The 15,156-nt window shown below is 33.9% G+C and overlaps 1 protein-coding gene and 2 pseudogenes across 4 annotated transcripts; 2 read left to right on the top strand and 1 right to left on the bottom strand.

Annotated features, from left to right (window-relative positions):
• The first annotated feature begins 756 nt into the window (after positions 1 to 756).
• On the top strand, positions 757 to 2,395 carry LOC129880773 (nuatigenin 3-beta-glucosyltransferase-like; annotated as a pseudogene).
• Positions 2,396 to 4,490: 2,095 nt separating this feature from the next.
• LOC129880782 (SUMO-conjugating enzyme SCE1-like) lies at positions 4,491 to 9,653 on the bottom strand. Of its 4 annotated transcripts, none has more exons than XM_055954985.1 (6): positions 9,529 to 9,650; positions 9,176 to 9,259; positions 6,677 to 6,829; positions 6,457 to 6,570; positions 5,970 to 6,069; positions 4,491 to 4,562 (listed from the first exon to the last, which is right to left on the bottom strand). In XM_055954985.1, exons 1-5 carry the CDS (start codon positions 9,595 to 9,597, stop codon positions 6,007 to 6,009), a joined length of 483 nt encoding a protein of 160 aa, XP_055810960.1. In that variant the 5' UTR covers positions 9,598 to 9,650; the 3' UTR covers positions 4,491 to 4,562; positions 5,970 to 6,006. The 4 variants fall into 4 exon arrangements, with proteins under 4 accessions (XP_055810960.1, XP_055810975.1, XP_055810968.1 ...); XM_055955000.1 differs by having other exon boundaries at positions 4,544 to 4,562; positions 6,026 to 6,069; positions 6,477 to 6,570; positions 9,529 to 9,653; XM_055954993.1 differs by lacking the exon at positions 4,491 to 4,562 and having other exon boundaries at positions 5,102 to 6,069; positions 6,477 to 6,570; positions 9,529 to 9,653.
• Positions 4,957 to 5,876, top strand: LOC129895043 (UDP-glucose flavonoid 3-O-glucosyltransferase 7-like; annotated as a pseudogene).
• Positions 9,654 to 15,156: the final 5,503 nt, after the last annotated feature.

Here is a 15,156-nt window from a genome sequence, read left to right as displayed (position 1 = left end):
CCACTATGCAGTGCTGCATAATTATATAGTTCGAAAGGCACAAATATCAGACAAGAGCTGTGACATTTTTGTGCTTTAACTATGATAACTGCATAAGTGTACAATAATAACATACCCAGTGAAATCCCAAGTGGGGTCTGGAGAGGATAAGATATACGCAGACCTTATCACTATCTTATGAAGATAAAGAGACTGTTTCCGAAATACCCTCGACTCAAAAGTCAAACTGCATAAGTGTACAAGTGAAAGGTAATGTTGTCTCTTCAGTAACACTTACCACTACTCAATTGGGAGCGGTCTATGATACTTACTGAGGTACAATATTTCAACTGCTCACTTTAAATATTGGATCCATGCCTTACTTTTAGGACCACATGTTTTCTTAGTCTCAATTTATGTGACACGTTTTTCTTTTTAGTCGATTCCAACAAGAATGACACATCTATATTTAGTAACAATTTAACTTTAAAACACACCGTCTTTCTTAAACTTCGTGTCAAGTCAAACAATATCACATAAATTGAAACAGAGAGAATAGTATGTTGTGGCCCACATCTCCCTTTCAACTGCTCTGCAGAAAGATAAAACAGAGAGAACCATTCAATGTATTGATTTAACATAACAACTAATCCGAAATAAGATTCCTTTAAGAAATATAACACTTTGTATTTTAATGTTTTTCACATGATCTAACAAAAAACATGACTTTTTTAGGCTATCTGTGATATGTCTGAATCTAATATAAGGTTAGTAACATTTTCAGTTGTTTCTCACCCTACATCTGCCATTCTTAGGTGAGCACTAATGGCACGAAAGAATGGTGAAGTACTCCATGTAGTTTTCATTCCATACTTTACACCAAGTCATATGATCCCCTTAGTTGATATAGCTAGACTTTTTGCTAGTGATGGTGTCAAAGTTAGCATTATCACAACCCACTATAATGCCCTCCATTTCGAGTCCTCCATCAATGATTCTTACCACCAAATCTTCGTCCACAAACTCAAGTTCCCATCTGATGAAGTAGGCTTACCAGAAGGGATCGAAAACTTCAGTGCAGTCACTGCCTCACAAATGGCTATGGTATTTATGGGAATTGCTTTGCTTCAGAAACCAATCGAAGATCTTATTGTTGAGATTCGTCCTCATTGCATAGTTTCAGATTGTGCCTTACATGGACTGTGGACGTAGCTGAGCAACTGAAGATACCTAGACTTACGTTTTACCCGCATAATCTTATGTTCTATTGTGTTGAACATTGTTTGAACGTGTATACACCTCATGAGAAGGTAAGTTCGGATTCAGAAAGTTTCTTGATTCCGGGTCTACCAGATAAGATTGAAATGAAAAGATCTCAATTGCCAGAGAATATTAAAACCAACCCTGAAGGACCATACTGAGAGATGATGAAGAGAATTAAACAATCAGAACCTCGGAGCTATGCAGTGATTCATGACACTATCTATGACTTGGAGTCTACTAACGCGGAGCTTTACCAGAAAATCAAAGGTAAAAAACCATGGTTGATTGGTCCTTTTATTTCACTTTTCGAAGAGAGATGAGTCGAGCAATTCAAGAAACACTAAAGTTCAAGAGCAACACAGCTGCCTAAGTTGGCTTGATTCACAAGAACCAAACTCTGTTGTGTACATTTGTTTTGGAAGTATGGGGAGGGTTTTTGATGCTCAGCTCTATGAAATTGCCTTGGCTCTTGAGGCCTCGGATTCATTGTTTCTTTGGGTGGTAAGGAAGGGAGACGAACCCCAAGAAAATGAGCAAGAAAGCTGGATGCCTACTAGCTTCAAGGAAAAAATGCTTACAAACAACAAAGGTTTGATAGACAGAGGATGGGTGCCGCAGCTGAAAATGTTGAACCATCCAGTAACCGGAGCGTTCATGACTCATTGTGACTGGAACTCCACCCTGGAATCTCTAACAGCCAGAGTGCCAGTCCTGACATGGCCCTTGTTCGCAGAGCAGTTCTACAATGAGAAACTGGTGGAGGTTCTTGGATGTGGGGTTGGAGTTGGGGCAGAGGTGTGTCACAGTACTTTTGACATCACGGATACAATTGTCAAGAAGGAGAAGATAGAGGCAAGTGTGAAAATGTTGATGAACACCTCCAAGGAAAGTGAAAAAGATCAGAAACAGAGCAAAAGTCGTCGAAGCCATGATAAAGAGGGCTCTGGAAAAAGGAGGCTCTTCTCATAATCATCTAACGACATTAATACAGGAGCTCAAGTGCCATGTTTTAGGCACCTTGGAAGAGGAATTGAAAATTTAATGTCCCGAACTTTACTAATTTATTTTAAAATATGCATCACGGATGCTGAACTCGCATGTATTACATGACAGAATAAAAGGGAAAACGAAATAACATGTTATATTTCAAGCATCTTTTATTGTCAACAAAAAAATAAAATTCGGTGGGTCTATAAGCAATACTTTTTCCTAATCTCGAATATGATATAGTTGCAACATAATAATAAACATACCTTGAATTAATAAAAACCTACCTAACACAAAATCATGTGATCTAACAATAAAATATTAGGAGTACAATGCCCTCCTTTTCGAGTCCTCCATCGATGATGGTGCCCACCGGATCTTCATCCACAAACTCAACTTCCCATCTGATGAAGTAGGCTTACCAGAAGGACTGCAAAGAAAAAAAGATCGTTCCAAGTTATAGACAACATACATCAGCACTAGAGTAAGGCAGAGAGTGAAAATTAGGCACTTACATATAGTTCCACGTACAAGGCTTTATCTCCATTTATTGAAACATCCAATGTTAGTAGTTAAACGAAAAGCTTGTTCTACAAATTCAATGTCAGTTTTTTTAACCTTTGGGGACTTAAAATCTTTGAATTTTAGGTTAAATAAACACAACACAATAAGGTAAATAAGAGAGCTTATGCAAATGAGCTATGAATAGAAATCACGATGTACTACTTGCTAAGAGGAGTTGACAAGAAAATGAAGAAGACAAAACTTAAAGTTCATTAGCAGGAGCAAGAAGAAAATAACACAATGCATGTTAAGTGAAGTTGACATATTGAAGGAGTTGACGAGCATGTTTACAAGATCAGAAATACCTTAACGAGATTGTACTTGTTGAAAATTGGAGAAGCCAGGCATGCTAGATGAGAAATCTTATCAACCTCAACCAACAAGGGCTCTGTCACATTGACAAATAATATAGACTTTAAAACTATACCATAAAGGATTTAAATTGGTAGCAAAATGACCGCCTTGAATGAAATCAACAAATAGCCAAATTATCACTTAAAATCCCAAAAAAATTGAAAGAACAACCATCAACAACACCATTCTACAAATGTTACTATCATCATCAGAACTTCCATGAATATTATAAGTAAAAAACTCAGTGTCCTATCACTAGCCATATATAGAAAATAAACAGAGAAACAATAAAAGGTGTTTAATTCAAAGGCCTCCTTGTGCGTAAAAAATCTCACCACATTAAACAATTCAAGAAGATCAATATAATAAGGCTTTCCTCTAAAGTGATTCTTCAGAATTCCTGGGATGTGGTTATGAAGAAGTATTCCATCATTAGCAGCAATCACGCCAATCGGTGAGAATCATTAAAACAATAGTCACTCCCAAAATCAAATGACTGAGAAGATATAATGTTTATCGGGGGTTAGAAATCGGCCCCAGGTGCTTAAGTTGCATATACCCATTCAATGCACCATCCAAGGGAAGGTGTTTGAAAGATTTTCTCAGTTGTTAGATGCAGAGAGGTTGCAATCACGAAAAGTATATATTAGATGCAGAGAATAGCAAGAGTAGAACTTCATTCCAACCTCCTGGTACATTGTAGTCCAAAACTTGAAACAATCATGAAAAGTATATATTAAATGCATAAGACGAGGACAAAGTCAGACATTGGCAGTCGAGAAAATTCAGTAATTTGGGCAAAAGTAAAAATGAACAGAAGTTGGCCTCGGGCAGTAATGAAGTTAGAAATTTGTCATATCAAAAGTAATGAATTTACTTTTGGAGGATCCGACACACACTTGGTAATATTTTTGGAGAGTCTGAGCACCATAACCATGGATATAAGTAAAAAAACTCAGTTTCCTATCACCACCCATATATAGAAAATATACAGAGAAACAATAAAAATAGCAACTTCACCTACTTTTGTCTAAAAAAGGACATAACTTTGAATTCTGAATATGACTCTGTGTTAATATCTTTTTTATCAAACAAAAAAGGAATACTTCGCTACGTCAATAACAAGATAGTCCAATTCTCCTCTACATAGTTGTATACATTTAGGATAACAAAGTAATTCAAGATCGCGAAATTTAAAGCATAGACATCCGAAAGGACCATTAACAGTGATCTACCCAAAACAAACTTTTAACAGTATACGCAAACCTACTTGAATAGGCCTTAATCTTATTACAACACATTAATGCAATATGTCATTTCAAGCTTACTGAGTTCTTTTTGAACCTCGGTCCCGCTTCTTCAAGTTCTTATCCACACCGAGTTTAAAATCGTGCGCCAGCTGCCCACAGGGATTTCTTGATTTTAAAAAAAAAAGGCTTCATTATAATAAGTATTCAGAAAAAACAATAATCGAGCTGATAGCAAAGCTGGCCTAATATAAAGTTCAATCAAATAGCATATTTTAAGTTTATATCAACTACTGCACATACCAATTAGACTCAAATTAAGCAGTAATACACCATCAAATTCAGTTATAGACTAAAAGTCTTATTGCATGTTTGTATTTGGGTTCTATTTAGAGGTGTATTACATTGAATGGTAAAAGAGAGATAGATCATGAACATGTTTTGCTCTTAAAAAATGAACTGTAACACTATATGCAATTGATTGTGTGAGAAGAAATTTTCCAAATTACAACCCAAGCACTAGAATATCTAATAATCGAACAAAATTAATTGAAGCTAATATATGAAGTTAGAGGAGAAATTAGCGGCAATTAGTTAATTGCCTCTAAATAAATGCCACTAATCCATGTTCTGTTGTAGTGAAGGTATTTATGGGAATTGTTGCTTCTGAAACCAATGGAAGATCTTATTTGTTGAGATTCGTCCTCATTGCATAGTTTCAGATGTAAGTCTTACATGGACTATGGGCGTAGCCGAGCAACTGAAGATACCTAGACTTCCGTTTTATCCACGTAATCTTATGTTCCACTGTGTTGGACATTGTTTGAACGTGTATATGCCTGATGAGAAGGTAAGTTCGGATTCAGAAAGTTTCTTGATTCAGGGTTTACCAGATTAGATTAAAATGAAAAGATCTCAATTGCCAGAAAATATTAAAACCAACCCTGAAGAGCCATACTAGGAGATGATGAAGAGAATTACAGAAACAGAACCTCGGTGCTATGCCGTGATTCATGACAGTATCTATGAATTCCAGTCTACTTATGTGGAGCTTTACAAGGAAATCAACGGTAAAAAACATAATTGATTGGTCCTTTGTTTCACTTTTCAAAGAGAGAAGAGTCGAGCAATTCAAAAAACACTACAGTTCAAGAGCGACACAACTGCCTAAGTTGGCTTGACTCTCAAGAACCAAACTCTGTTGTTTACATTTGTTTTGGAAGAATGGGGAGGTTTTTTGATGCTCGGCTCTATGAAATTGTCTTGGCTCTTGAGGCCTAGAATTCATCATTTCTTTGGGTGGTAAGGAAAGGAGACGAACCCCAAGAAAATGAGCAAGAAAGCTGGATGCTTAATAGTAGATTGCTTCTTTGGTTTCACACAGTCAGCAACTACTGGATTGTTAGCATAGAAAAACAAAGCCTTTGTCGAAGTACAAAGGAGAACGAAATAGATCAACCACATTGTCAAAATAACAGATAGCATGCATGTTGCACACAGATATATTAATTGTTCAATCATTACGAAGATAAGCACCAAATTAGCCACACAGCTGCCGTGTCAATGAGGACTAACAATGTCATATAATTATATAATTCATAACAAAGTAATGTCAGACAAGAGCTGAATACTGCTTGGCCTGGTATCTCACTCGTCTCTTGTACTCAACATTCTCCTGCAAAAGCAAGGTCATATATTGTAATGACAAGCCAAAAAACTCCAATAATCGCATTTCAAATGCACCATGTTCTATGAATAGAAACACCAACAGTAATTTTCTCGTTACCAATTTAACCAAAATTTGTAAGCAATTAATTATCATTTGGAATCCCTCCTACAATCCAACAGTATCTTTACAACAATTTTTAATGTATTTAATACAGAGTAAAATTAATTTGTTACCTGGGCATCCATGTACACATTTCACAATTGAAATCATCATAGAATGTCAAATACACAAGTTATCATGGTAAACAGTTTCAATAGACAAAATCAAAATGCCAACTCTAAAAAAATTAAAAGAAAAATCTCAATGAAGTACACAACAAGCTTGAGTAGTTACCAGCATGTTTGGATGATAACCTTCTATTTGTGCTGGATAATTATGGTTTGGCTGATCAAGCAAATCTTGGATACCCAGCAAAATTTGTTTAATTAGAATGGCAGGACTCCACCCCTAAACAATGTTATAACCAACACAATAATCATAAGATTCATCTTGAAGCCAATATACCAATTGACAAAACTAACAAAGAAACTAAACAACAATGACAAGAACTTACAATGCCCTCATTGAGGATAGACAGACATATTGTTCCTGATGGATGAACATTAGGATGAAAGAAACCTTGAGGAAACTTGCACTTGGGTGGTTTGTAAGGATAGTATTCACTGAAGTGCATTGTTATTGGATAGAAGCCACCTTCCCAGTCAGTCTGTACCATAGAACTAAAATATATTATATCACTATTGCTGACAAATATTAGAAGAAAGAAGTAGGGGAACAAGAAAACAGGGTTTCAACACCGTAAAAACTTGCAGAAGCCAGAATGTGTTTCAATTTAAACCCCAATGGATTAAATGTGATAAAATTCATAAACTTCCCAAAAATTTACAACACTTATTAGAGCATCGTTTAGAAACTCAAAAATAGTCAGAGAGTGGGAGCTTTTCCTACATAAAATGTGGAAAGAATGTCCCATGATTGTTTACACAACTGATTTATGAAACTAAAAGCATTTCAACGAAACATTCTTTCATTTATATGCAATTAATAAATAACAAAATGATTAAAGGTCAAACCTTATGGTACTTTGAGAAAATGGAATTTTGCATCCTCGTAAAGATCATATTCTTCTTACTCCATATATCAAATCCAGGGAATCATCAACATACTTACCTTACAAGGCTATAACGTTATAACTTTCTTTGTTTAGAAAATTGTGAAAGAATTCCAAGGACTGGAGTAACTCTCAAAATGCAACACAAGTTGATTTCAGGTCCATAGCTGACAATATCAACCATAAAATCACAGACTACAACCTCTGTGAAAAACTCAGTAAGATGAATTTTGTGAACACCTTCAATGATTTTTCTAATAGATTTTTGTATCAAAGAGAGACTCAGATACCTGGTTGTTGCCTAATTTGTAAATGCACGCATTAGACTCCATATCATTTTCTTCATTTTTCAAATAACATGAATTGAATCTCATCTATCGGAAACAACCTTTCTACCTCATATAAGGTAGGGGTAAGATTTGTGTGCACTCTACTCTACCCTCTCCAAACCCCATTTATGGGATCACACTGGGTATGTTGTTATTTCAAACATGTAATGCAAGTTCTCATTCTTTCATTAACTCCCAAAAGGTCCATTGAGGATCAGAACTTAAGTGTCGTGCGTAAGTTATGATCCTCAATGGACCTTTTGGGAGTTAATGAAAGAATGAGAACTTGCATTACATGTTTGAAATAACAACATACCCAGTGTGATCCCATAAATGGGGTTTGGAGAGGGTAGAGTAGAGTGCACACAAATCTTTGCAATACAATACTTGCTCCCCTTTTTCTCCATTGAACATCTTCAACCATAGGAAAAAGAAAAAAAGATTTCCTGAATTGAGGATTAGAACCAAGAAGGCGATTGGAAGTTGCTCTAAGCGGTTGAAATGGCCAAGCTGAAACCCTTTTTTTCTTTCTTTTATCAAGAAATTTGCAGATTGAGATAACAAATGTAAGGGAAATACAAGCAGAGCAGACAAGAGGCTACTCTAAGTTACAAAATAGAGCCCTATTAATCAGTATATGTTTCTAACTACAAATCAGAGCCCTCTAAATTAATATATACACTTACATGTCAAGCTGAACCCCTTTTCTTTTGATAAGGTAATGTATCTTATATTGATTGTCAAGCTGAAACTGTTTTCAGAATAGAACAGAGTTTCATATTTTCTGTTCAGAGAGAATATTTTCCACATATTGACGAAATTAAGCTTAACCCAGAATCATGAACAGAAACATGCAAGCTACAACTATTCTCATCCAATTAGACATAGCTTAGATCTGGTTAAATCTTTTTCCTACTCCTGTTACCAAATTCAATTCACTTTTAACTAATTATTTGCTTTAATGATCTTTTCAGTGAACTAAATCAAAAGATAAAACTAAAGGAGTATGAAAACATTAGCAACAATAAGAAAACTCTGCAAGTTACAACCAATATAATAGCATACTTTCTGTAACTGCTGCGAAAACATCCAAATTGATGTGTCTAAGTATTAATTAGACTTCACAATCTTTTCTTCATAGTTCCCATAACATAGAATTAATAAACATCCACATGAATCTAGGAAGTAGGGGTAATTACAACACAAAACCATTGACCAAGGAACAATAATCAGCAATAAGCTGCTACAAATTCTAGCCCAAAAATTCCAATAACAGACAAGGAATTTGCACCAAACCACTGAATATATACATGTTTTTACACTCTTTAATCAATTATGAGAACTCATCATGAACTGACACGTTTCACGATAGCTACCACTCTACCCCCAATCTTCCTCCTTTATTTGAATTTGGAACAAGCAATATGAACTAGCTCACACAAACAGACACTCTTTTATTAGTTGTCATGATGAATTAGTATGTATCTAAACCACTTTTCAGAAATAGCATCAGAAAAATTCTAACTTTACAAATAAACCATTCATACAACAATTACAAAAAAAATAGAAAACTTGAAATAGATAGTGAAAAAAAACAAGAAACATTACTCACCCCGGGTTTTCCAGGAATAGAACAATGCCACACCATCAAATTCACAGATCCATCTGGACCAGTTTCCGGCTTAGCCACAAAACCCTAAGGAAAAAAGAGAAAGAGACATAAAGTTAACTGATCCATCAAATCAACTGATCCTTAGAACCCATCATTGTGTATCCCATTTATTTCAAGTGCCACCTTTCTTTTTCAGTCCATCCTAAAAAAATTCCATTTTACTCTTAAAGAAATAATTCTCAATAACATAAATAATTTTAGATTATAAATTTTTAAAAATCTTCTTTTTTTTATCATATAAAATGAAACGAAGCGAGTACACAAAAAAAAAAAAAAATAAGGACAGAGAATACATGAGGATGATCCATCCTCCATGATTTGCGCTCTCTAGCAAGGCGATCCCGTGCAATTCCAGGAACCATGTTTGAGGTTTGCAAGGAAAATGAAAGTTTTTTCTAGGAAACTCTTCCCTATATAATTTTTGCTAATATGTAATCTGAGGTGCATTTAATATTGCTACATTAATTCAATATTTATTCACTCTTAATTTATGCTTAATTTATTATAATTACGTGATTTAATATTTATTGAGTACTGTCAATTTTGGTCAATTTTATTCAATTTATTATAATTGCGTATTTTAATAAAGTAATTATATAAATAATTAAGGAATAATTTCATAAATATCCCTCCAAATTCAGCTTTATTACACTAATACAAGATAATTTATGCTTATTCTAATTATTTAAGTTAAATATTAGATAATTCAAATAGTAATAGTACTAAGGAATTAAATTCAAAGGGTGTTTTTTTTGTTTTCAAACCAAAAGAGGAAAACGAGCAATGCAAAATTTAAAAAATGAAAATGATAGGCACATAGTTTAATCAACAAGATTGCTTTGACTTCTCATTTATTATTTTTACACGGAAATATTTTAAAATAATAAATATGAAACTGTTATATATCATTATGAATTGAATATGTCATAACTCACTTTTAGAGAAAAAAAGAGATTTTATTTTTGCATAAATAGTCATTGATTGTATATTTGTACTACAATAAAAGGTTACCCCTCTTTTTATGTTGTTTGTGGTATACAAAAATGGACATGATGATGAAATCATATGCAAATAGTTTACTGAAACAAAGACCACTTGACATGACCGATTGGCCATTACAATTCAAATGTGATGCAAAGTAATTGAGAATTCACGTGACTATATGTTGAAGTAATAAATGATTTTTCAAGAATTTTCTTATGTTGCTTGTACTCATAATGAAATTTTGAAAGATAAAAAGGTGAATATGGGCTCGTTCACGTGCCATGTGAACCGTTTGCAACTATATGATTTTAATAGTTGTATCTATGGAATGGTCACATGTGCTTTTTATAAATTAGTTTTTGTAAGATTGTTTGCTCGAATTGTTAAATTAAAAACACAATGCCAACTATAAAATTATGTTGATAATATTAGTTGGTTTAGCAGAGTTTGTATGCCTCTAATATAGCTAGATCATGGTTATAAGAACAAAATTTTCAAATAAAAATTGGTATGAGTTTATTTAACACGTAGCAACACATGTATGTATCAAGCCAACAAGGTTCCCCCACCACAATTGGTTCAAGGTCAAGAACCAAATAATTTTCATCTGAAAATTTAAATATGTGGTATCTGATTTAATTTTTCCATCATGCACATAAATGGATCCCCAAAATAAAATTAGGGTAAATGTTAGATTTCCTAACATTAGGAAGAAAGATGATTACCAGTTAGGTATTATATGTAGAATGAATTATCTAGATCATCATTTTAAAAAATGTGAATTTGAAGTTCTAGAGATCATTATAATTGCAAAAAGTTGCAAGTCAATTTCTAGACATAATTGCTAACCTTATGTTATAATTTAGTTGTAAATGCTCAAATAAGAAGTCCTTGAAGGACAGAGTGTTTGGTACGCCTGAAACGCGATAGATCAATCAGCTCCAAATGTAAAACTCCCTGAGGAAGAAGAGAATCAAATGATCAAAATGGTTATGATGATAAGACAATTGTCATAAAAGAGCACCACAACATAACACTCCATAAATCTTGACAAAGGTTGAGGTAATTAAAAATAAAGAAAACTTGTTAAGTTATGTCGTATTGGAGCTCAAATAATCGTAGACGGTATTTTTGATATAATGTAGTATTCAATATTATTATATTAATCTGGCAAATGGTATGGACAGATAAATGACTGGCCAAATTAATATGCAATCAAATATATTTAATTTCACTTGAAAAAGTGGTGTTTTGAACTTATAGTCCATAAATCAAGGTATAATGTTTGTGAGGTACAAATAAATTATAGTGTGAAAGTATAACCGTAACATATCAAGTACGTCTTGTGCCTTGGGGCATAAAGATTTTTGGCAAAAGTCATAACATTATTGTGTGGAGATATATGTTATCCTGTGGTAGATACAATAAGGTTTAATTTGTTTTGACAATATATGAAAAACTTAAATGCGTACAATGAACAATTGTCATGTAGCTAGACGATGAAGGTTATATGAAAATCCTTGAAGCATATACAAGTTGGAAAGAAACTTGTTCAATAAAGCTTCAAGAATCCTCATGTGGATTGAAACAATCATGAAAGAAAGAGTACAAAAATGACCCTATTTGTCCTTATATTTTTATAAAAAGGTCAGAACCTAATTTTATTATAATAGTTGTGTATGTTAATGACTTGAACATCATTGGCACTCTTGAAAAGCTTTCAAAAATTGTTGAGTGCTTGAAAGGGAATCTGAAATGAAAGATCTTGGTAAGACAATTTTTTGTCTTGGCCTACAGATTGAAAATTTGACAAATGAAATATTAAAAAATAAATTGAAGCAGTTACATGGATAAATCAATATCCATTGAGTACCCCAATAATTGTGTGATCGCTTGATATAAATAAAAAGTTATTTCGACCTCAAGAGAAGGATGAAGAGTTTCTTGGTGATGAAACTTCGTATCACAATGCAATAAGGCACTAATGTACCTTGCTACTAATACTTGATCAGATATTTATTTTACATTGAATTTACTGGCAAAATTCAGATTCTCCCCAACGAGAAGATATTGGAAAGATACATTGTATTAATTTGATTTGCATAAAGTTCGGTCTTAAATGACATATTTATTTAGATGTTAATGCATAACAATATCTTGACAGACATTCAATGAAAAAAAATACTACTAGTCACTTTTTCAAATCATGCAGAAATAATAGACATTCATGAAACAAGTCAGGTGTGTGTTTGGTTGAAATCGATAACTCTTCATATTCATGAAGTATGTGATTTTTCTTTGAAAAGAAATATTTCAATAACCATGTACGAAGATAATATAACATATATAGTTCAATTAAAGGAGGATATATCAAAGGAGACAAGACAAAGTTCATTTCACCAAAAAATAATTCCACACATGTGTCACGATCCGGAATCGAATGTGATGGCACTCGTTCTATCCCACCAAGAAAAGTCAGCATAAACCCAACATACACAAAAATTAATGCGAAAGAATTCAATATACGATAAACAAATGTGGAAGTCTTTAGTAATCTCAAATAACCCCAAAACATGGTTGTCACGTGCACAAGTCACTAATAAATACAAAATAAAAGATAAGTACAAGTCTCAAATATCCTTGTATCTCAAATAGAACAAATTATAAATAAAGGGACGAGGGAGATCACGGGGCGTCAATCAGCTACCTCTTTAATTCACCTCGAAGCCTCGGAGGATAAGGGATAACTCAAACTCACTATCCAGGCTCACAATCTACACAAGTGTAGAAGCAAGGAGTGAGTATCGAACAACAGGTACCCAACAAGCCACTAATAAAACTAGGCAAATCTCATAAAATTTGAGAACTCCCTCATCCCAACCAAACCTCCATAACTACAACCTGCACAGCAAATCAGTCTAACCTAGAGTTTACATTACATAGTTCGTATAAATTTCACAATTACAGTTAAGTCATCACAAGACAGAATCACAAGTATCACACGGATCATACACAAAAATATGCAAGAAAGCTCAGACACAAACAATAATTGAGTATCAGTCACATTCGCCGGCAATGAACTCGGCATCACACACTCGCCGAAAATGACCTCGGCAACACATTCTCGCCAGAAATGACCTCGGCAACACACTCTCATCGAAAATGACATCGACAATACACTCTTCCCAACAATGACCTCGACATCACACTCTCGCCGAAAATGACCTCGGCATCACACTCTCTCCGACAATGACCTCGACATCACACTTTTGCACGAAATGACCTCGACAACATACTCTCGCCGGCAATGACCTCGGCAACACACTCTTGTTGAAAATGACCTCGGCAACATACTCTCGCCGGTAATGATCTCAGCATCACATTCTCGCCTGAAATAACTTCGGCATCACACTTTCGCCGGCAATGACCTTGGCATCACACTCTCGCCAAAAATGACCTCGGCAACACACTCTCACCGGCAATGATCTTGACATCACACTCTCTTCGACAATAACCTAGGCATCACACTCTCGCCAAAAATGACCTCGGTATCACAATATCGTCGGAAAAGACCTCGGCATCACAACATGTCCGTCTCATCACAGTGTTCAAGAACAAAATGCAATTGACATGTTCACACAATAATGAAGAATGACAAGTTCAAGAAGTTCACAATCACAATAAAACTATCAAAGCATTTCATCAAATACACATTCATATCGAAATCAAGGCATTTCACACCTTCACATCACAAGATTACACACATTGACTTTTTGTTAACCTCGTGTTTCAACTTATATTAAATCATGTAAGAAACATCCCAAAACCTCTTTCCCAACACACACACAAAAAGGAAATTCAGAAATTCTACAAGATTTAACAAAGTTTTAAAAGTTCACTTGCCTCAATTTATCGAATAATTACTTCGAAACTTGAGCCTTCGACTTTCGTGGGGCTTCCAAATCGATGCAATCTATTCAAATAAATAATCAAAATAAGATTTTTAAGTTAATCACACCCATATTACTTAATGTTGAGCCTAGACCCAAAAACTTATCAAAATTTATAATCAAGTTCCTAATCTGGATTTTAATTAATATGCAACTCTCATATTTCTTAAATTTCAAACCTAGGGTCAAGTCCTGATTTCTCCAAATAACATAAATTTAATGGTGTTTATATAACACAATACACCTATTATTTAATTATGCATACTAATAAATCAAACTTAAATAATAATATGATAATAAAGAAAAATCTCAAATATCGAATTCACTCTAACCATGGGAGTAACTAACCACGTAACTGAATGTGCAGAATGTTGCCAATTCACAATTTTTCCATCATTTCCTTATTATTACCTAATCATTGCAATTGATTTCCCACTCAAAGACTTGTCCCCTAATCCATTTTATATCAAACACATAGATGCACTTAGATTCATCCCATAACAATTATAATATAGTAATAATTATCAATGTTCACAATTTGAATTGCAGAGGTAGTAAATTATTTCAAAACAAGTGCCTTCATAAAAAAGCATGCCAGTTGAAGAACTCAAGGCAGTTGCTCTTTGTATTAGCCACACCGATAAGTCTTCTCTCTCAAATTATAATATTCTAAAAATTGTTAAACCTTCTTAATTTATTTCAATACATAGGTCAAGTGATATAGGCTTTTAAATAAGTTATGGACTTGGCCCAATAACCATTAATTAAAGGGACAATTTTAAATATATACAATAAACTAATTAGTTTATAACAAATATAGCTGTATTTTATTTACATTACTTATACATAAGCTATACACGGAATATACATTATGATACACTCAAAAACTGAATATAACTTGACTATTCATGAAATATAAATTGACTATACATGCTTATACAACGAATGGTCATTTTTTTTGGTAATTACTTTTGTCGAATGGTCATG

This window comes from Solanum dulcamara, chromosome 1 (assembly GCF_947179165.1).
Source record: "Solanum dulcamara chromosome 1, daSolDulc1.2, whole genome shotgun sequence".
NCBI classification, from domain to species: domain Eukaryota; kingdom Viridiplantae; phylum Streptophyta; class Magnoliopsida; order Solanales; family Solanaceae; genus Solanum; species Solanum dulcamara.
The sequence above is the reverse complement of the archived record's forward strand: the minus strand, read 5'-3'. Positions and strand labels throughout refer to the sequence as shown.